This window comes from Ahaetulla prasina, chromosome 3 (genome assembly GCF_028640845.1).
Source record: "Ahaetulla prasina isolate Xishuangbanna chromosome 3, ASM2864084v1, whole genome shotgun sequence".
NCBI lineage: Eukaryota > Metazoa > Chordata > Lepidosauria > Squamata > Colubridae > Ahaetulla > Ahaetulla prasina.
Window position 1 is genome coordinate 168,449,227 of NC_080541.1, and position 22,692 is coordinate 168,471,918.

The window sequence follows — 22,692 nt, forward strand, 5'->3', positions numbered from 1 at the left end:
ATAAAAGAGGGGGGAAATGGGGAATATATAAAGTAGAAAGTATGTGGAACGGGACTGACATGTTAAAAAGAAAACACATATTAGGTCTTTGTGTTATGTATGTTTGTGTTGTGTTGTTGCTGTAAAATCAATAAAAAACTTTTTATAAAGAAAAAAAAACCCTGGGTTGGGAGAAAGACTAACTTTTCTCTTTCTTTGTATGCTTTCTTTCTCCCCTCCCCCGCACCTTTATTGCTGTTTAAATGTAGGGCTAGAATTAATGTAGTACAGGGGTCTCCAACCTTGGCAACTTTAAGACTTGTGGACTTCAACTCCCACAATTCCTCAGCCAGCAAAAGCTGGCTGAGGAATTCTGGGAGTTGAAGTCCACAAGTCTTAAAGTTGTCAAGGTTGGAGACCCCTGGTGTAGTCTGTTCTGAGGTCTACTTTTTTCCCTCGGGAGAAAAAAAAACGCGGTAGAGAAACCCGGAAGTCAACCAAACGGTTCTCTAAACATTAGTAGCTCTCTGGCGCTCTTGCGTCCAGTCGGAAACGAGAAGCTCCAAGGTGGGAGTAACAAAAACAAACAGTCGAGGGAAGGAGTTGGGGGGGGGGCCCGGCGGTTGGCAACAAGATGGCGGCGGCGCGACGGAGCCGTTTAGGGTCTCTCCTCCTGCTGGTCGTTCTCGGCTCGGAGACGGCTTGGGCTACTGACCCGGAGCCCGCTCCGAATACCCTTTCGGAGGCTTTTGAGCCTGCGTTGGGAAACACACTTCTGTGCCAACGGACGTGCCAGAGCACTTATCCGCTCCACACCTACCCCAAGGTAAGAAATGGGAGAAGCGGCGGGGGCGGCTTCGCCCCTAAATCAGCCGCGGCTGGGCAAATGGTTTACGGGACTCCTCCTCCTCCTCTTCTCGGGGACCTGGTTAATGGGGGGGGAAGGTTTGCCGGAAGGAGGAGTCGAGAGGAGAGATGCCACTGTTTCCCTCTCTCTCTCTCTCTCTCTCTCTCTGTGTGTGTGTGTGTGTACACACACAAACGCGCGACAATAAAAATTACGGGGGGTCGGGGGAGAGGTTTAGAAATGGGAAAGGACGCCATGCAGACAATATGCTAAAATGTTGCTAATGAAAGCAGGTTGGGTCATTATACAGGTAGTCCTCGACTTACAACAGCTCGTTTATTGACCAAAGTTACGACAGCGCTGGAAAAAAGTGACCTATCGACCGTTTTTTTCACACTTAACGACCATGGCAGCATCCTCATGGTCTAGGGGATCATAATTCAAATGCTGGGCAACTGGGTTCACATTGAGGTGTGCCTGTGGGGGGGGTCATGTGATCGGATTTTACATCCTCCTGACAAGCAAAGTCAATGGGGAATCCAGATTCACTTTTAATGACCATGTTTCTAACTTAAAGAATGCGACGATTTGCTTAACAACTGCAGCATGAAAGGCCGTAAGATGAGGCAGTCGCTTAACAAATGTTTCACTGAGCAACATAAATTTGGGACTCAGTTGTGGTTGTAACTCGAGGACTACCTGTACCATGGAATCAGCTTCTGGCTCTTCCTTGGAGCAAGGCAGAGAGGTACCTTCTGGCTCCTGGCATGGGGAGCACCTCTTTGGTTGGCCATGAACCCCTTTAGCAAATGTAGGGCCTGCTTTTCTGAATAGTGCTTCTCCAAGGTCTCAGGCCCAGTGTGATGCTTTCCAGATCAATGGTGGAATACAGGTAGTCCTCAAACTATGACCACAATTGAGCCCCAAATATCCACTATTAAGTGAGACGTTTGTTAAGTGAGTTTTGTCCCATTTTATAACCTTTCTTGCTGCGGTTGTTAAGAGAATCACTGCAATGGGTCAATAACAAGGTTGTTAAATGAATCTGGCTTCCCCCGTTGGTTTTGCTTGGTCAAAAGGTTGCAAAACGGGATCACATGACCTTGGGAGATAGCTACGGTCATAAATATGAACCAGTTGCCAAGCATCTAAATTTTGATCACATGATCACGGGGCTGCTATAAAGATTGTAAGGGTGAAAAATGGTCATCAGTCACTTTTCAGTGCTGCTGTAACTTTGAATGGTCACTAAATGAACTGTTACAAGTTGGGGACTACCTGTAGAGCTTTCTAATCCCAGCTCAGGTAATTGTCAGCTCAGGTGAGATGTAGGAGTTGCTACACATCTGGAGTGTGCCATATTCTGAAAGATTGGGATATACATGAAATCCACACAGACGCATACACACACTTCTCCTTTAATTTGTTGGCATGGAATAGAAGACATTCAGTTGAACAACTTCTTTTTGTAAGAAAGGAAAAGGAAGGAGTAAATTTCTTCCTCTATATTGTTCCTTTCTTGGCCGATAGATGGGGCCTGACTGATCTACTCAGAATGAAGCTTCAGGTTCTAGTTTATATTAATTTATTAAGCTATGAATAAGGTTCTCTGTGCCTACCTAATCTATGGTGGTAAAGATCATATTGAGTGGTATTTGCATATTCATGGCATCTTATTTATCTAGCACTTTTATTTGTATGTTAAATAATGAAGGGAATATGAAATTGGAACACTGAGAAGTTGTCATCTTTCTAATATCTTAATATCTATACATTTTGTATTTAATTTTTTATTATAAGCCAGTGTATTAAACCATGGAATTCAACTGTTATATCAAACTTATCAAAACTTGGCCTTTCTGTTGAAAATGACATAGTGAAACAATTTGAAATATCATAGAAGTTAAATTGTCGAAGATATACTTTATATTTTGTTATATTTTGTTACGGGACCGCCTACTGCCATCTTGTATCTCCCAGCGACCTGTGCGTTCTCACAGAGAGGGACACCTTAGGGTGCCGTCAGCCAAGCAATGTCGACTGGCGGCCCCCAGGGGAAGAGCCTTCTCTGTGGGGGCTCCCACCCTGTGGAACGAGCTTCCCCCTGGAATTCGACAAATACCTGACCTTCGGACCTTTCGCCGCGAACTTAAGACTTATTTGTTTCGTCTTGCTGGACTGGCTTGAATTTTAATTTCAATTTTTAGTTGATTTTATGGGGTTTTATTTTTATATTAATTTTTAGTGTTATTTGTATTTTAATATTAGGCCAAATTTAATAAGTTTTTTAATGTCTGTTTTTAATATTGTATGTATTGCTGTATTTTTATTCTGGCTGTAAACCGCCCTGAGTCCTTCGGGAGAAGGGCGGTATACAAATTAAATTATTATTATTATTATTATTATTATTATTATTATTATTATTATTATTATTATTATTATTATTATTATATGCCATATCGAGAACTTTTACAATAAGGTTATCAAAATCATTATGGTATCTTTCTTGACATTTAATTATCAGGAAGAAGAGCTTTATGCATGTCAAAGAGGTTGCAGATTATTTTCAATTTGTCAGTTTGTGAATGATGGAATTGATTTGAATCGGACCAAGATGGAATGTGACTCTGGTAATATAAAGTAGTGACTTTTTTGAGTTATAATAATTTTTTTTCCAAAATGTTTAGAGGAGTGTAGAAACATTTTGGTAACCTGGTAAATTGCAAGGAGGGCATTGCCTAATCACAAAAGACACATAAAGCCTTCATGCAAATGAAATATAAGACAAAATGAGCCCAAAGTGCAAAGAAAAAATTAGCTCCCAAATCACAGCAAACAATTATTTCACAAAAGGAAAAGTGATCAGAATTAGAATATCCACCCCAGTTAACAGACAAACATACTGTAGCTATCCCATTTTCAAACAAACAGACAATACATACTCTAGCAAAACAGCTCCTATAATAACTGATGCAGAGCTCTACCAAGCCCTTCCTAGCTTACCAATTAGTGGTTAGAGCCACTAGCAGCCTTCTGTTTTAGAAAGCCTTGTGGCTGGCTGCTAAAACTTCCTTTACCCTATTCTCCTTTCTGAAAAATTTTCAAGTTTTACACATGAGAAAAAAGGGATATAACGCTTAAGCCATTTATTTTTATTTATTTAGCTCAGAGAGATAAAAGTTAATTCAAAGGCTACATGTTGCTTACTGCCTTTTCACGAAAGAATAATTGAATGGTTGATTTGGCTTATGACATAAGCCCAGTGAAGGTTTGCTTGCTTTCTGTTTTGGTAACACTGTTATCTGAAATCTTGTGCGTTACAGTGTGGCACTTTATTCAACTGTAAACCCTACTGGCTTGACTAGTATTCCCCTCCAAGTCAGTATACATAAGAATAGACCCTTAGTTGATGTGTTTGATGCACATTTATGGGAAGATTCTATTTTTCCCTTGTAATTTGTTTACATGCTTTTTCTAATACATTGCCTGATGTAAGTTACATCTCAAGAGATTTTAAAAAAATAAAAGGATCTGCCTTCTATACAAAAGGATCTACAGAAAACTTTACCAAATTATTTCTCCTTGTCTCTTTTTAATATTCTGTCATTTAGTTATCTTGGATTTTGTTTAGAGATTGTGAATGTTAAAATAGCTTGATTTCAATTTGCATTTTTAAATACTGGCATGTTCTATTAGTATGGGTGTCAAGAAGTAGAGTCCAAAAATAATAGTATTAAATAGTGGTTTCATTTGTGCTTCATCACTGCTATGGAATCTGCAGTCCTTAAAACTAAGAGAATTGATGTTATTTTGCAGCATGTACTGAGGCATATACCTCCCAGTCTGATGAGCAATATGCTTGCCATCTTGGATGCCAGAATCAGTTACCATATGCTGAACTGAGACGTGAACAGGTAAGTAATCTCAACTGTTAAAGCAGAAGCAGTTGAAGTCCACTGCTTGTAGTACTATTCTGCAGCTAATTTACAAGCATGTATGAAAAACACTTTTTTTTTAAAAAAATCAACTTTTTATTTGTAGCTCATGTCCTTAATGCCAAAAATTCATCGACTGTTCCCACTTACCCTTGTAAGATCCTTCTGGAGTGATATGATGGAAACTGCCCACAGCTTCATTACCTCTACCTGGACTTTCTATCTTCAAGCTGATGATGGCAAAATATTGATATTTCAGGTACTTGCTAACTTGTGTCACTAGAATGTAAACGGATTTGTACAAAGGTGTTTCTAATTCAGTTGTAAATTAAACTCTTGCCTATTTTTTATAGTGTTTTAATCTTAAGTTAATTAGGTTTGTACTTTAAAATGCTTACAAACTAATGTATCTTGAGGAAGATTGGTAGGCCAGAAACACGAAAAATAAATATTTATTTATTTGTTTGTTAGGTAGATCTCAACTTCAGACTAGAATTGAACCCCAAATTTCTGTTATTAAGCGAGACATTTATTAAGTGAGCTTTGCCTCATTTTACAACCTTTCTTGCCATGGTTGTTATGCAAATCAATGCAGTTGGTAAATTAGTCATACGTAACGTTTCCCCATTGACTTTGCTTGTCAGAAGGTCAAAAAAGGGGATCACATGACTCCACGACACTGCAACTATCATAAATATGAGTTAGTTGCCAAGCTTCTGAATTTTAATCATGTGAACCAGGGGGATGCCATAACAGTCATACGTATGAAAAACAGTCATAAGTCACTTTTCAGTTCCATTGTAACTTCGAAAAAGCACTAAATCAACTGTTGTAAGTCAAGGACCACCTGTAAATAAATAAATAAAATTAAAATGTGACTGCTTAAACTTAAATTATTAACTCCTGTATATGATGATTTTAGCTTTGTACACATCTTTTACACTAATTTGAAGATTTTATTATAATTTCAGTCCAAACCAGATGTTCAGTATGTACAAAGTCCTGATCAGGAAAACCAAGATTTGAAAGCATCTTCGCTAGCTAAGACATCTTGTAAGTTACCCGAAAAAGTTGGGGACTATAATAGAAGTAATTGTGGATTATAAAAAGATGTTTCTATGCATTTATGAAAATGGTATATTTTTTAAATTAACAATTAAGATTTCTTAACATCTTTATTTGGTTTTCTGTACTGATGATAATAAAATATAGAATTGAACATCAGATAAATTCAGTATAATGACTAGAAATCCATTATTTACAGAAAAGTGAAAACTCGCTGTATGTGTGGCATGAATGAGTTCTTCCTCTCCAGAGTTCTGCTAATTTACAAAGGCATTCATACACGTCTACTTCCTCAAGAAGAATTTCTTAATTGTAGACATACTGGTTAAGCATGTAGATGCCTTCCTAAGTGTCACTAGTAAGACTTCAGAACAATTTTTAGTTTATATTACAGCAGCTGAAGCATATTTTTAAATGAACAATAGTTGACGTGGTGGCTGAACTCCAGGAAGACATAGCATGCTCATAAACATGTAAATATGCATATATTTTTAGATGCTGTTTTCTTCCAGGATTTTTTTCTAGCAAAAGATAAACCGACTTTTTAGTTTTAGCTTATTAAAGAAAAAGCACAGTGATTTTTCTGGAAGAATTAAAGCTGGACGATTAGTAATAGTAATATTTACAACTTTAAAAACATGCATAGTCAAACAGCTGAGTGTGCATATACACTTGTCATGTTTTTCCTTTTTTTAAAAGCATAAAGATGCAAAATGTATAGGAGGAATAGTTAACAATTTAAAAAAAACAAAAGCACAATTTTATAACTTGGGAAAACACATATGGCCGGATCCTATTTTGGAATAGGTCATTCCATTTTTTTCTTACCCGAAGTGAACTGAACTTAGTTGATTCTAATAAAATTATGTGAGATGCAATGGTAATTCTCATTTTCCTGTACCAATCTGTTAATTTCAGTGTATGTATGAGTGTATCAGTGTGTAAGCCACATCAGTCAGACTAATGTTCCACAGTTCATTTGCTTATGCATCCTGTAACAATTTTGCTGCTTTTGAAAGGTGACAAGATCATATCTAAAATATCTACATTATAAAAATTACCGTACGAATCACTGAGAATAAAAAAGTCATAGCAAATACTTTTAATTAATTAGATTCAGTCATGCCAACACATTGACGGATTTGTTCAATCTGCAAATGCTCTATGGAAGTATTTCAAATAGGGTATGATACAAGTTTTCTTTGGCATTTGATACCCTCTGTTTAACTTTAAATTTAATACCCTCTGTTTAAGTTTAAATTTAAACTCTGTTTAAATTTTGCTTGACTTATTGTTCCAGAATAATTTAACACATAGACTGGAAGGTGCAAAGGTTTGTTTTGTATACCTATGATTTCATGATTAAAAGCTCAATAAAGCTTTACTATGATTTTTTTCAGTAGACTTACAGTTGGGAGGTCCACATGCACGTAAAGGATCTTTTGAAGAGGATGAAACTGAGAGTTTCTTCAAATGTATTTCACTGTATGTATTTTTGGTATATGGAGTAATAGAGGAGCAGTATCTTTAGTTACCTACATTGAAGTTGACTAATTAACACAGTTACGTTTTGACTTCTGTTGAATGTTTCTTGACCAAACCTTTAACAAATCAGCACCAGGTTATTTATGCTATACCCAGTTGTTCTGTAAAAGTAGAAAGCTGCACCATAAAGGATCACTTTTCCCTTCTCAACTGACATTCTTCATTTTTCACTTAATACTGCTTTCAAATCCAAGCTGTTCTGTACTATTGTTCTCTTAAGTGGTATCAAATTGAAGTAAACCTGTGTATAATGTTGCTGGCTAAATGGAGTTTGAGAGATGCTACCATGCCTATTATATGAATGAGAAATTGTTTTGTTGGTTTATTTTAGATAGTTATGGCTGTTAGCTATGGAGCAAAACATGATTTGACATCCTAGCCTGTCTCAAGCAGATTATGATTATGAAAAACTAAGGTTTTTTTGAAATTGTTTCAGTCACAATGATGAGGAGAAAAGACGTAGTACGTACAGGACAAATTGGACTATTGATGGATAAGATCTGAGTGTACAGTATTTTCAGTCACAAAAATGCTTTTTTACTTTTCCAACAAGAAGTGAGGCATTACTGGCAAGCCTTCCAATTTTTTACCTCCCCTACTTTTATTCCTCCAAAAGTTGTGGATGTTCCAACACTGGAAGTTTTTAAGAAGAAATTGGACAACAATTTCCCTGAAATGGTATAGGTTTGCTATTTGAGTAGGGCGTTAGTCTAGAAGACCTCCAAGGTCCTTTCCAATTCTGTCATTCTTTGGAGTTGGGTGGGTTGGAAAATAGGTATATCAAAATTCTTCTACTGCCTTTTTTCTAAATGAACAGTTATGCCAATTAGTATTTGGCTTTATGTTGGCTGTCTGTAATCATTTCTTACTGAAAACAGGCTATTTGAAATTCCTAAATTCTCAAATATAGTAATACTCTTCTGAAACTACATTCAGGTTGTTGGGTTTAATTGTAAGAGGAAATTAGTTATCAGACAGAGAAATAATGTATTGAAAATATATTCAATAAACCTCCAAATGTTTTAGGAATATTCTGTTTTCTTGCCTTCTAGAAATTCTGGTTGGATATTAACAACCACTCTTCTCCTGTCTATACTTGTGTTGCTGTGGATTTGTTGTGCAACTGTTACTACTGCTGTTGAACAGTATGTTCCATCTGAGGTAAATTATCACTCTATATTATGCTATGGCTTTTTTTCAGATTCTTTCTGATGGAAATACGTGATCAAATAAACCTCTTGTTAGGGTTTGTAAATAACCCAAAATTGTTCATAAATAAAATTATTCATTCCTTTCATAAAATAAGCATGCAATTTTAATATCTATTTGGTTTGTCAGAAATATTAAGAAAGGGGCTTCATCAAGTGCCCTTTGGAATCTACTTGTGAAAACACAGTGATCTCTCAGAGGCTTATGGCCATCTTGGGGGCTTCCATATATAAATAACTTACATGCATCTCCACAGATAATAGTTCTGCTGTGAAAGCTGCAATTAAATGGCCCATTTTAATCCCATTTTGTTTTCTTTTTCTAGAAGCTGAGTATCTATGGAGACTTGGAGTATATGAATGAACAAAAATTGAATCAATATCCAACTTCTGCTCTTGTAATAGTAAAATGTAAAGCTGATGAACAAGAAGCAGGACCTCTGCCTACAAAAGTTAACTTAACTCAATCAGCAATATAAAATGGAAAAACAGATTTATTAATCTAATTCTTTGACTTCTGTTAATTCTGGTAGCTTTTTAAAATTGAAGAGACCTTGGAGTAAGTTAACTAGTATTTAGATTCAAACAAAATTGCAGAATCAAAGAAGGAATGGAATTCAGCCTCTTTCAGCAGTCAAGCAAATCACATGGGGTACAAGGAGTTTGTAGTGCATTTACACTTGTCTATATTTTCTTGGATTACTAAAAGTCCGAAGTATTTGTCTATGCATTGACATTTGTATATTATGAACATATGTCAGAAAATATATTTGGAATCTGTTTCAAAAAGTGTAATAACTTTTTGGTAGTCAAAGGCACTTTAAGTTATCTTAGCTGTGGATAAATTAAATGACTGTAGCATAGCTTGCAAACTCTTTACCATTTCAAACATCTCCTTTTCCACAACTAAAAATAAATTTTTGTTAACCTTATGGCTGTTTCCTCTGTTGAAATAATTGTGGATCAGAAATAAACTTTAGTAAAATCCCTCTACATATTAGAGTGTCACTTGCATTGCATTGCATTCCATAACAAGCCTTATAAAATTAGACAGCATTCTCTGTATGAAAGTTCTCCTTGAATTTGTCATCTTGGAGTCATGGTGCCACTTTTCAAAAACTTTACTAAGAAGAATATGACTAGAAATCTTGTTTGACTTCATCTATGCAATATTTAACATGAATTTAATGGACTTATAAGTAGAAAACATGATTTTCCTATAGCTGTCTCAAAAGTTCTTCCCTATCCATATTTTTATGTACTAGAAAATGCAATTGAAAGCTATTGCCTTTAAAATTAAATTTGATACATTCATGCGTGTTACAGTGGACATTTATTTAGTGTTAAAAAGAAGGCTCTAAAATCTTTGTTCCATGTTATTAGAATATTTTGGAAAAACACCCCTGAACAACTACAAAAGGCTGAATATTTTCTCTGGACTGTTTTTAAAAAACAAATATAACTCTTCTGAGCATTAGCTCTTAGGATACATGATAACTTCTACTATATCAATTATTTTTTATTTTAATTTGCAGGCATTAATTAAATTGTTCTAACTACTTCAACTAGAATTGCTTTACATTATTTCTTTTTGAATTCAAACTCTTGTACATTCTCTGTTGGAGGCTCTTAATATATTACAATGAATTTGTTCAGTATGAGAAACATGAACAAAACTATCATCGTCATTCTACGATAAATTCATTAAAAGAGCCAGTCATTCAGTTTTTATAATATCCAGCTTTTCTTTCTTTCGTAGGCAAAGCCTACTTCAATTATCTTATTATACAAAACTTAAGGTTCTGCTCTGAGAACAATTCTGAAAATTTCTAAAGTGGGTTGGATGGGAGAACTAAGCCTTTCTATGCTAGATAATCTCACAATAGAAACAGTCTGTCATTCCCTGCTATCAATATATCACCATAGCCTTTAAAAATGAAGCCAATTGTATAGGATATAGGACATACAAGTGCAAAAGTTTCAAAAGCTAATGAACCTGCTAATAAAAACAATTCCCAGAACCTCTGATCTAAAGACAAAACTAGGAGAAAATCTAGATTTGAATGAATTATATTTTTTGCCCTTGATCTCGGAATCTCCAGGAATAAAGTTTGAAAAAAATTGATTGAGAGAATATGGTTTCTTGGTGGTTTGTTTTTTTTAAAAGGAAACTACTGTGTATCACAACTTTTCAAGATCATTTTGATCCTAATATAAACAAGTATAAAATTACATGTGCTTCAAAATATATCTTAAATAAGAAAATATGCGTTTCAAATTATACCTAAGAATTAGTTAGATCTAGTCATGCTCAATGAATCTATTTTAAGCTACAGTGATATATCTGAATCTTTCATAACTGTAGAGATCTACAAAATGCATCAGTTGTGAATGTGGTTCCCAATACAGATAATCTCAGGCAGAATGTAGATATTCCCAATCTGCACATTCACAAGGCAAATGCTCTCACACATGGAATTATTCTGGCCCTTCCCTCTGCTGGAAAGAAGAACATTTGGAGTTTAAATTCTGGCAGAACTCCATAATCTGCGCTGAAGCAAGTCATGCTGTGATTTCCCAGAACTTCTCATTACAGTGTGGATGTGTCTGGAACCTAAAAATGTCCAGCTAATTGAGATACAAAAAAATCTATCTCACAAGAATTCTAGTTTTGAATACATTTAGCCAAGAATCTGCAATAAAATGAATGTCTTTCACTGTATTGTGATAAGTCTCCTGTTTTAAGGAGATTGATAAGGACTGGGGCTTAAACACCTAATTCTATTATTTAATCAGAGAAATAAATTATAGAATTAGGTGTTTAAGGCTTAGTCCTTATCAATCTGGACACAAATTAATTTTAGTGCAATTTGTACTGATTTTTTAAAAACTCTAGTTTCTTGTTTATGAAGTTTTTTGGTTGAGAGAACAAGCAACATCCTGTGGTCTAGGTTAGAACATAACGCTTTTTACTGAGTTACTAGCTGCTGTATCACTCTGCCTTGAATAGCTTTGTTATTTACCTCCTTACTATTGAATGTTTGCCTAAAAGATTTTAAAGCAAAAATATTTTATATTTTTCTTTTTCTTTAATAAACATTAATCTTATTTGTTTCTTGTGAAATTGGTCTATCTCCCAAAGAGGGGTGGAAGGGATGTATCCTCTAGCTAAAAGCTTATATGCTGCATGGCCAGGCGGTTGAATGATAGAAATTATTTCATTCCCCCACTCCATTTTTCCCTTTTAATCACAGAAACAGCACAGATGATGGCAGCTCTATGTTTCTCGAGCCATTATGGTTTGGTGGGGGGAGGAAGATACCATGTGAGTCACTTTACTAGAATATAAATTATTTCATTTGCAAAGTACTAAGCCATTATTCCCAAGGTAGGGAGATCAAACTGGGAAAGATTTTGACCAGGGGTGAAATCCAGCAGGTTCTGACAGGTTCTGGAGAACTGGTAGCGGAAATTTTGACCAGTTCAGAGAACCGGCAGTGGAAATTTTGAGTAGTTCAGAGAACTGGCAAATACCACCTCTGGCTGGCCCCAGGAGTGGGGAGGGAATGGAGATTTTGCACTATCCTTCCCCTGCCAGGCCCACCAAGCCAGGCCCATGGAACCAGTAGTAAAAAAATGTGGATTTCACCACTGATTTTGACAGAGGCATATCGCTGGCTTTCCGGCCTGTAGCTTAGCTATGTCACTATTCTGTATGCTTTATTTAGATCTTCTGCAAAATTCGTCCTCTGCGCTTATTTTAAGTAAATCTAAATTTAAACACAGAAAGATCTTCTGGCAATTTTTAAAGATTGCTCTTTCCACAGCAAAACAAATAGATACTTATCTCAAAATTTAAATAGTTTTTTTTTCTAAAATTCCAGTTATTGTGACTATGGGCTGTATATGAATCTATTATATATAGATTGAACACCATATGGATGCTATTAATGTACTGTACTGTATGTAGTAATGTACTGTATGTAGCTCTTGAGGCTATCTAGCAGAAAAATCGCTTGTTAGAAATGATACTTCTGTTCATGCTGTTTAAAAAGTATCTCCTTTACATTTTTTAAACATCTCATACCATTAAAGGTTATCCCAAATTTAAAAACTAAATTGGTGTCTTTTCTATACCAATTACATTATAAATTACACTGGTCGAAGAAACAAATCCAGTTTAAAAATTGCAACTATGAACTACTTCAGTAACAGAGTTCTAGGTTTGGCTATTTAAGAACAAAAGCCACAGGTGAGCATTCAAAGACTGAAAAAGTATGCTCACATTATGGGTTTATAACATTATAGCTTTACAAAGGGGTTTTGTTTCACGAATGGTTGTCTTTACATATAAAATAATTTAAAAGTTAAGTTGGTTTATTTCTTGAGCTTTCAAAGCAACATCATTCTTGCCTACAATTAGTTTGTTCTTGTCTATAAATGCATTATTGTTATTTGTGAAATTTACTTACAGGTATGTGTCTAGCAGTGGCTGAATCATTACTGGTAATTTTCTTTGAAGGCTGAAAAGCACAACATAAACCAAAGGGAATTCCCCACCCCACCCCTTTGTGCTTCCGTTTTCTTCAATATGATGGGGATGAAGTCCTACAAAAAGAAGAAAAGAGTTATTCTCTTTTGTTCATTTGTTTCTCTTAGTAACCAGGTAACCCAACCCCAGGTATGTAATCTGGTGGCTTGGTCTCTTAATCAACACACCACTTAATAAAAGCTAGCTCCTCTTTCTGTCTTAAATAGCAACACCACTTTAACACGGATGTTTGAATGGTCAGAACAACTTTCTCTTTCTTGTCAGTATAATCCTGCTCGGCTTCTAAAAGGAAAATGAACAGAATTTACCCACAGGTAATCAGCCATCCTTTTAGGATAATTATAATTACACTTATTGGATTAAAATAACAATTTTTGTTTTCTACAAACAAACTACAAATGCTAGAATATCATGTGAAAGTTAATTTAGTAACAGAAAGTTGAATGAAATATGATTGAATATTTTTATATTTACACAATTCTCCAAATATGCATAATGATGTAGTATTTTTTAATTTACTTCAGTTATTTTTCTTGTATCCCTCAAGGTTGCTTAGAGGTTTTCTTTAATTTTATCCCAGCAATAATACCCTGTGTAATGACCCCAATGTGTTGCAATGTGCTTCATGGTTATGCATCTTCAGAGCTCCTGAACTTGGCCTCCTGGTCCAAATCTACTGCCTTAACTGATGTAGCTACTAAAGTAGTTACTTCTTTAAAGATCTTGGCTCAATATTTATTTTATTTTTATTAATTATAGAATATTGATACGGATTCACTGGGTTCAACCAAATCCCATCTCACTGATAAGAAAGGTAAAAAGTTATGAATACTTATTCAGTGACAAAGTACTAGATGCTTATTATGTATGTTGAAGTGATTTTTTTGGGAGAGTAGAAAATACACAGTTACAGCACACAAATACACACACACACAGAGTTAATGTTGTCATATGAATTTTTTACAGTTTTGAATTAGAAAATTGTTAACGGTGTTTAATTATGTTAGAAATAGAAAATGCTACCCATTCAAAAATGACTTCTCATAGGTTACAACTGGGAAATGTATATTATATTATGAAACTTGGAACAGAGAGAGGTATCATTATCTAATTCCATATTAAATGTTAATTTAATCAATTTAACATTTGTGAATTTAAGTGTAACCATTGCTACATTTTCCAAGATGCTAGAATAGTGGATGGATGGATGGATGGATGGATGGATGGATGGATGGATGGATGGATGGATGGATGGATGGATGGACAGATGGAAAATGTGGCTGTACAAATAGAAAAACAGGATAACATTTTAAAATCATTATTATTCATCTTTCACTTCTTTATGTGCATATATTTCCAATCCTACTAGCTGGCGATTCTGTCAGTGATGGTCCAAAACAACTGGAGGACATGAAATTGTACAAGGATGTATTAGCATTTTACAACTTTGAGTAAGAAACTTTGTAGAATTTCAAGTTAGACTCATAGCATCATAAAAGGATAACAGTTATATATGGCCACCCAACTCACACAGAGCATACAGAAGGGGAAAAAATCATAGCCAACAAAAGCTGCATATATAATTAAAAGCTAATAAGCAAAAATAAAAAGAGGTAATTGGGGCAGAGGTATACTATAATTCCTCAGCATGGTTCTCTACACATCTGATCCGTCATACAAGAAAAGGAGCAGGTCTCCCCTGCCTTTCTAAAGGTCTGTAGGATGGTACATACATCCATATCTACACTAAAGAAAAAGAGACATACTCTATGCACTTGAGAAGGAAATGGGAAAAATAGATGGCACAATTTTCCTCCGAAATAACATCAATGGAAGCATCTGATATCACTCATCGGTACAGAATAACAGTAGAAATATTGAGAAATTTATTCTCTCTTAAGCTACTTAAAGATTGGAAAGCTAAACCCCAAAATGTGATCAATATATTTCTCTTGGGCTTTGTTGTTTATTCCCTTAGTTTTCTTGCAGTGTTCATTAAACAAGAGGAGTAGCTTGGAACACACACTTTACCTGCAAAAGAATCAGATTCAGTCTTCAATGTGTCCATTTAGGAAAGAACATTACAAACAGGAGGTTTAAAAAAAATCTCTTTGAAACAACCTAAAGAATAAGGACTGAATAAGGACCCTATATTTCTAAAATAAATGGCGTAAAAGACAAATGTATTTGTTTTTTAGATGTTACCATATAATTTGATGAAGATCAATTTGGAGTTCCGGCTGGACAAAATAGTCTTTGTATTCCATGACATTAAGGCAAAAGGAAATCCCATTAGATGAGTGTTTCTCAATTTCGGCAACTTTAAGATGTGATGGACTTCAATTCCTAGAATTTCCCAGCCAGTGTGAAGTCCATCCATCTTAAAGATCCTAAAACTGAGAAACACTGCAATAGATTTTGCTTTAAGAGATTTGGAGAAATGAAAACATTACAAAATTCATGCAGCTATACAGGCTTTATTTTTAATTTGAATAAATCCAGTGGTGAAATCCAATTTTTTTTACTACCAGTTCGGTGGGCATGGCTTGCTGGGCATGGCTTGTGGGCGTGGCAGGGGAAGGATACTGCAAAATCTCCATTCCCACCCCACTCTGGGGCCAGACAGAGGTGGTATTTGCCAGTTCTCGGAATTGCTCAAAATTTCCGCTACCGGTTCTCCAGAACCTGTCAGAACCTGCTGAATTTCTCCCCTGAATAGATCATATGGTCCATGACAAGAGCAAAGACTTTTAAGGATATAAATATTTTATATAAAGGGAAAAGTAAACTCTCCTGCAAATCAGGTTCAGATGACAGCTAACTTCTCTGTTGTTTTCCTGGCAATGATACAGAAGTGCTTTGACATTGACAACTTCAGGATATTCTTTTTTTAAATTTCCCATCGAGCTACGGCCCTGGCGTTCCTATTAATCTTCCTTGCAGAATCCAATCAGGTCCAAGTTGCTTACATTTTTGTGATCTGCCACGATCAGGCAAGTGTTGCTCACGGTATGGAGTAAATTGCAGTGATGCTTAAAATCCATTTATTTCCCCCATGCCACTCCAATGGTTTTATGTAGGTCTTTTAGAAAGAAATTAATTGTTGGGAGCTGGCAGAAGCCAATAATACGCACATGAATTTTTCAGTAGTTTTCTTTCAATAGCAGGTGCCACTCATGACCAGCCAGACTGCTGCAGAAAGTGTTTTTCATGGACCCTTTGCACTCGACGATGCATCTGTGTATCTGCCATTAGCCTTATTATAGTTGGTATAATCATTGCCATCATCGCATTGACTGTGACCGTCGGCATTCCTCCTCTTACCCCAGGTCAGTTATTTCCAGATTTCAGTTTTACCTCTGACATCTACACCACACAAAGAATAGTCATTGCTCTTTCAGTATGTTGGATGGTGACAGTGCTGTCTGAAATATCAGGAGTTAGAAGAAAGGAGAACTTGATTGTTTATCAATATAACCAGTAATGGACATTTTTAAAGCACAGTTTGATATGTTACCAGTAACCACTTCAAAGGGACTCATATGCTTCCTGTGCTCTTTGTAAAGTTTCCCTGCCAGTGAAATATCTATTGCTTGTAACATTTACATAGTGGATGTTTCTTTAATTTAGTATTATACGTATCTTCCATAAACAGCTGTCTATGGACTGATTCAGATACTCTGATCTCGAAACAGCATTGCCACAGTTGCAGCTAGTTGCTAGAAATGATTAATCTAGCCTTATGACCTAGCATCAGTAAGCCTCTTTTGAGTCACTATTGACTTTTCAAACATAACCATGCAGTCTTCTTGGCAATAGGAGGAACATGTTTTGTTATGCCATCTTTTAGTGTTTCCTAGTCTAACAAACCAGCCCTGATCCTGTTTAGTTTCCGGGCAAAGCTGTATCTGTGCTCAGGTAAATCAACATACAGCCCATAAATGAATCACTTGATCACCTCTTTCTCTGCCCAGCTGACGTGAGCATGGCAACATTGTTATGGTGGATTTAGACTAAACTATGTCCACTAAATCTAGGGAAGCTAAATGATACATCGAAAGAACTATCATTTCCCTCTTAATAAAAATTCATTTACTTCTTTAAAAAAACTAATTTTATGGAATACCACATTTATATTATGCAGGACAGCATGTCACTATCATAAGCAGTGAAGGTAGTGCAGCCTCATATGCTTTTTTTGTCCCACTCCATCCCTCATTTACCCATTTAAGTGGGAAGGTCTAAAATGAGATTCTAAGGTTATCAGTACATCAGTTGGATGCAACCTTCCTTCCAGATTTCCTTCCTCAAACTGGGAAGATCAGGGTGCAGAGTCACCTTACATAACCTTTCTATGCTTATACATGCTATAGTAGAGTATAAAAGGGACTTATTAGATGACACATGGGGCAAATCTCTTAATTGTATGTCAGCTATATAATTATCCAAATTGCTTTTTTGAGTTGGATTCTGTGATATCCATAATATAATTGGCCAACATTTATCTAAATGAGTGTTAATAATTTCACTTAGATATACACCGTCAGTTTGCAATTCACATCAAGTTCCACACTTTTTGAAGATGAATTTGACTGCCACTAAAAGGTATATGATCTAATAAAATTAATCTTGTGGCTGTCAAAACACCAAGTGCTCAATGCTTTGTAGGACACATATGAAATGTATGTAGATGTATCTAATTTTTTTTTTCAAGTAGATCAATTCTCCTTTAATTCTCATGCTGCTCCAAATTCAAAGTTGCTTTTACCATGATATAATTAACATGGTATCTGTTACAATATTATATAACTGACTTTTTATAGGTATTCCTTGACTAGCAACAGTAATGGAACCTGCCCATTACAGCCATAATAGGCTTGAAATGGGACACCCATGTGACCCACCTGATTTGACAACTTTTGCGGCAGTCAGTCATTAAGTGATTAAGTTATTAAGCAAACCAATTGTTCACTATGGCTGGATTTGCTGAAAACCAAAAGTAAATGCTGGTTTTTGGCAAAAACATTGTAAAACCTGGTCACATGACCACAGGACACTGCAAAAGACTGCAGATGTAGGCCAGCTAAGGGGGTCAGCGATCAGAATTTTGGAACTGGGTTGTAAGAACTCCTGGGGAGGTATATCATAACTCTGAATGGTCCCTAAGCCACTGGTCATAACTCAAAGAATACATCTGTAGTGCTACCTCCAAAAGGGATGCTGGAGTCCGGGTTCTCCTGGCCCTTTTGGTATGGCCACCAGTCCACACTGGTCCCTTACTCAGGCACCTCTACTGGCCTGGGTTGTGTAGGATCGTGGTGGTCAGTCTCCCCTCAGCAGGCAGGTCACATGGTGGTGTCTATGGACTGATTCAGATACTCTGATCTCGAAACAGCATTGCCACAGTTGCAGCTAGTTGCTAGAAATGACTAATCCAGCCTTATGACCTAGCATCAGTAAGCCTCTTTTGAGTCACTATTGACTTTTCAAACATAACCATGCAGTCTTCTTGGCAATAGGAGGAACATGTTTTGTTCTGCCATCTTTTAGTGTTTCCTAGTCTAACAAACCAGCCCTGATCCTGTTTAGTTTCCGGGCAAAGCTGTATCTGTGCTCAGGTAAATCAACATACAGCCCATAAATGAATCACTTGATCACCTCTTTCTCTGCCCAGCTGACGTGAGCATGGCAACATTGTTATGGTGGATTTAGACTAAACTATGTCTACTAAATCTAGGGAAGCTAAATGATACATCGAAAGAATTATCATTTCCCTCTTAATAAAAATTCATTTACTTCTTTAAAAAAACTTCTTCCTCCTCTCAAACTCCCTCTGTCTCCTCCTCTTCCCGCCAAAATCCCCTCCTCCGCTTCCCTTTTCCCCCACCCCATTATACATGCATACACTTCAATTAATATTTGACATGTAGTATATGTGACAGGATATATGACATGACATATGTGACATGAAAAAGGCATAAATCTTTTGATATTCGATTTCCAAACTTCACATAATTCCAGTTATTGGTCAGAAGGGGCTTAGCCATCTGAATCTGTAAGGTAATTATAGTGTTAGGGAGACTGACTATGCTCTCCTGCAAATGATGTTTTATGGTTTCGATGGTTTTACTGCTTTTAATTTTTGAGTGTTTGTTGCCTAATTTTTGACTATTTGTTGTACAGTACTGTTCTTTGTGGTTTGTATACTGCCCAGAGTCTTAGTAAGTGTCTACTTGTTCTGTGACAGTTCTGAAGAAATTATGTTAAATTCAGTTTTAATAGAAAAGTGAAAAGAAGGAATTATAGTATCTGAAGATTAATTATACCTGTAGATCTAAAATCTTAATTTGAATTGCATCAAATTTCATAGAGGTATATACTGCAGTAATGTTAGTTCTGATTATTGAGTATCAGTATTTACGATTTGTTTGCTCTTATTTTTTAGTTAACCGTTTATGTGTGACTACCAGTAAGCAGACAGGCTTTTTATGTGATAACAGAGAGACCTGCATTTCAGCCAGTGAAGTTTGTGACACAAGACAAAATTGTGCCAATGGGGAAGATGAGCAAGAAGCATTATGTAGTAAGAGCCTTATGTTGTGCCCTTCCTCTTGTCCTCTTCATATCACAATATTTTTCTCTAGGATATCTTAGACGAGGGGTGTCAAACTCGATTTCATTGAGGGCTATATCAGAGTTATGTTTGACCTTGGGTGGCCTGGGTGGGTGTGGCCAGATCAACGTCACTCGTGTCAGGGGTGCCTGTGGCGGCCCGAATGCTCTGCCAGCGAAAACAGATTCCCAAGCTCCATTTTCGGCTGCGTTGGCATCCCGCAGCTCTCTGCCAGCGAAAATGGAGCTCATATCTGGCCCTCGCAATCTCCATTTTCAGTGGCAGAGGCACTGTGGGCCAGTCCTTTGCTGTTTCCAGGGCAGCCCCCAGGCCAGATCTAAGCACCCCGCAGGCCGGGTCCAGCCTCTGGGCCTTGAGTTTGACACCCTTGTCTTAGACTCCTTGTAAAGAATATGCAATTATATATTCTTCAGTTCTAATGTATCATGTTATTATTTCTATTTAGAAGGGAATGTTTGGTCATTTATGCTATATCTTAAAGCAAACAACTGGCTTACTATAGGGCTACAAGATCTCAAGGTCCGAAACTGGTATACAAGTGTTCTTAAAGCAATGTTAGCTCATTTGCACATTAATTTCTAAATGACTTTAAGGACACTTGAACATCCTGAATAGTAAGTTGCATAATATCTTGAGTAATTTCTCCCCAATAATATCTGAATTTGAATATTTGTGGTTTTCAATTGAACTAATATTCTTTTTCTAAATAAGATCCCTTTATTCCACTGCTCTAGCAAATAATATAAACATTACCTAAACTGAAAAGAGAGCCCATAATATCAGAGTAAGCACAGTATTACTGAAAAGCCAAACATATATAATACTATATTACATGAACTCACAACCATTCATTTAGTGACCATTAGAATTTACAATGGCACTGAAAAAAAATGACTTATGACCACTTTTCACTTACCACCATTGTAGCGTCCCCATGGTCACATGATCAAAATTCATATACTTGGCAACTGGCATGTATTTATGCCAGTTGCAGTGGCCCAGGGTCATGTGATCATCTTTTTTGACTTTCTGACAAGCAAAGTCAATGGGGAAGCCAAATTCACTTAACAACCATGTTACTAACTTAACAACTACAGTGATTCACTTAAGAGCTGTGGCAAAAAATAGGGAAAAACTCTCTTAGCAACAGAAATTTTGGCCTCAATTGTAATCCTAAACTGACAACTATTTATAGTAACATAAGTTGCTGTACTTTTTGAAACAGAAACATTATAATAACTACCAGAAATTAATCAAGAATAAAATGATCTCAGACCCCTTTGATTTCTTCTGATGTATCTGTGCATATGTCTCATTTCAGCAAATAGTTTTCATACAGTTGCGTTGTTCTGCTAAGGATATGGAAGTTTGTGCTTTAGTGTCAAATCTTGTTTGCATTCATCCTCTGTCCCAATTTATTTTTCTCCATCTTATCCCCAATCCATATGATTAACCAGGTTTTATTATGTAATTATTTGAAGATAAACCCATTGGGATTTTTTTTTTAAATCTAGCATAGTTCAGGAAAATACACCAAAGGACTGCAGGAAATGAGAAGTTAGAAGGACTTCTCATTGACTTTGGATAACTTACATCATATTTGAATTTTCTAGAACATTATGTTTTAAATTAAAATTAGGCTATAGTCAAAAACAAGATTCAAATATTCTGCATTTCTTTAGCCTCACCACTGCGAGGTCTGGTTGTCCCTTTTTGAAAAATTGATCCATTTTGTTTTAAGATTACAATTAACAGATTTGATCTGAGAATCTAGATTCTAAATGAAATGTATCAATAGGTGTTGATCACTATCCCACCTCACACATTCTTTCTTTCTATTTTTTTCAGAAGCTGCATTCAGATTAAGGCATACTGGCTTGATATCTTAGGTTGAACTGGAATTACATAGTAGTTTATGATTTAGGGGGTTGTGGGAAGTCAGCCTCTGTCTTAACATGTCTGAGCAATAATGAGTTGTAATGTGGAAAGACTTTTAATTCAAAATTAGATTTATTCCTGTACTGTCTGTAATCCTCCTTTTGATCATTAACTTGACCCACAAGTAACTGAAACTAGAATATTATGTTACAAACGAAGTCAATACAATGTTGCAAAGATTGCTAGTCCACTTCCTCCACTGTTATAATGACCAAGCTAAACTAATTAATCTGGCAAATAATAGCAGACCGGAAAACCCCTTTTACAAAACAGTTTCCCTGGATACACAGAAATGGCATCTAAAGTCAGCACGTAGGCATATACCAAAGGGAAAAGGTTTACACACTAAGCAAAGTAAGATAACAACTTTTCCTGGACATCTACCAAACAAGGGCACATTCACATACACCTCGCAAAGGACCATCTCCCCTATAAATATTTCTAATCTCTGTACCCCAAATTGTAGCTACCTCAAGTACTGCTTCTATGTTCTTGAATAAATCAAGAAGAGGGCCGAATGCACGAATCAAGAAGAGGGCCGTGAAAATATTTACAGATCCCTCACATCCTGGACATAAACTGTTTCAACTCCTACCCTCAAAACGACGCTATAGAGCACTGCACACCAGAACAACTAGACACAAGAACAGTTTTTCCCCGAAGGCCATCACTCTGCTAAACAAATAATTCCTTCAACACTGTCAAACTATTTACTAAATCTGCACTACTATTAATCTTCTCATCGTTCCCATCACCAATCTCCTTCCACTTATGACTGTATGACTGTAACTTTGTTGCTGGCAATCCTTATGATTTATATTGATATATTGACCATCAATTGTGTTATAAATGTTGTACCTTGATGAACGTATCTTTTCTTTTATGCACACTGAGAGCATATGCACCAAGACAAATTCCTTGTGTGTCCAATCACACTTGGCCAATAAAAAATTCTATTCTATTCTATTCTAAAAAAAATTTCTTCCTCT

General features: G+C 36.1%; 2 protein-coding genes across 5 annotated transcripts; both read left to right on the forward strand.

Moving 5' to 3' along the window:
- The first annotated feature begins 535 nt into the window (after positions 1 to 535).
- Positions 536 to 9,893, forward strand: TMEM59 (transmembrane protein 59). Of its 2 annotated transcripts, none has more exons than XM_058177235.1 (8): positions 536 to 805; positions 3,351 to 3,456; positions 4,643 to 4,740; positions 4,868 to 5,020; positions 5,733 to 5,814; positions 7,230 to 7,311; positions 8,424 to 8,532; positions 8,906 to 9,893. In XM_058177235.1, the coding sequence occupies exons 1-8, from the start codon at positions 614 to 616 to the stop codon at positions 9,056 to 9,058; spliced, it is 975 nt and encodes a 324-aa protein (XP_058033218.1). In that variant the 5' UTR covers positions 536 to 613; the 3' UTR covers positions 9,059 to 9,893. The 2 variants fall into 2 exon arrangements, with proteins under 2 accessions (XP_058033218.1, XP_058033217.1); XM_058177234.1 differs by having other exon boundaries at positions 537 to 805; positions 7,227 to 7,311.
- A 3,469-nt stretch (positions 9,894 to 13,362) lies between these two features.
- On the forward strand, positions 13,363 to 21,689 carry LDLRAD1 (low density lipoprotein receptor class A domain containing 1). 3 transcript variants are annotated; one of them, XM_058175171.1, is made up of 5 exons: positions 13,363 to 13,445; positions 13,891 to 13,945; positions 16,296 to 16,460; positions 19,577 to 19,714; positions 21,614 to 21,689. In XM_058175171.1, exons 1-5 carry the CDS (start codon positions 13,425 to 13,427, stop codon positions 21,652 to 21,654), a joined length of 420 nt encoding a protein of 139 aa, XP_058031154.1. In that variant the 5' UTR covers positions 13,363 to 13,424; the 3' UTR covers positions 21,655 to 21,689. The 3 variants fall into 3 exon arrangements, with proteins under 3 accessions (XP_058031154.1, XP_058031152.1, XP_058031153.1); XM_058175169.1 differs by lacking the exon at positions 21,614 to 21,689 and having other exon boundaries at positions 19,577 to 20,122; XM_058175170.1 differs by lacking the exon at positions 21,614 to 21,689 and having other exon boundaries at positions 16,299 to 16,460; positions 19,577 to 20,122.
- Positions 21,690 to 22,692: the final 1,003 nt, after the last annotated feature.

What these genes read in the sequence shown, in the direction of transcription:
- TMEM59 (XM_058177234.1), top strand. Translation starts at nt 614, where the DNA reads ATGGCGGCGGCGCGACGGAGCCGTTTAGGGTCTCTCCTCCTGCTGGTC. An exon ending in TTCGCTAGCTAAGACATCTT is followed by an intron (nt 5,815 to 7,226) that starts GTAAGTTACCCG and finishes GATTTTTTTCAG; the next exon opens with TAGACTTACAGTTGGGAGGT. An exon ending in AACAGTATGTTCCATCTGAG is followed by an intron (nt 8,533 to 8,905) that starts GTAAATTATCAC and finishes TTCTTTTTCTAG; the next exon opens with AAGCTGAGTATCTATGGAGA.
- LDLRAD1 (XM_058175169.1), top strand. Translation starts at nt 13,425, where the DNA reads ATGAACAGAATTTACCCACAG. An exon ending in CCATCTCACTGATAAGAAAG is followed by an intron (nt 13,946 to 16,295) that starts GTAAAAAGTTAT and finishes TTCTTTCAATAG; the next exon opens with CAGGTGCCACTCATGACCAG. An exon ending in CATTCCTCCTCTTACCCCAG is followed by an intron (nt 16,461 to 19,576) that starts GTCAGTTATTTC and finishes CTTATTTTTTAG; the next exon opens with TTAACCGTTTATGTGTGACT.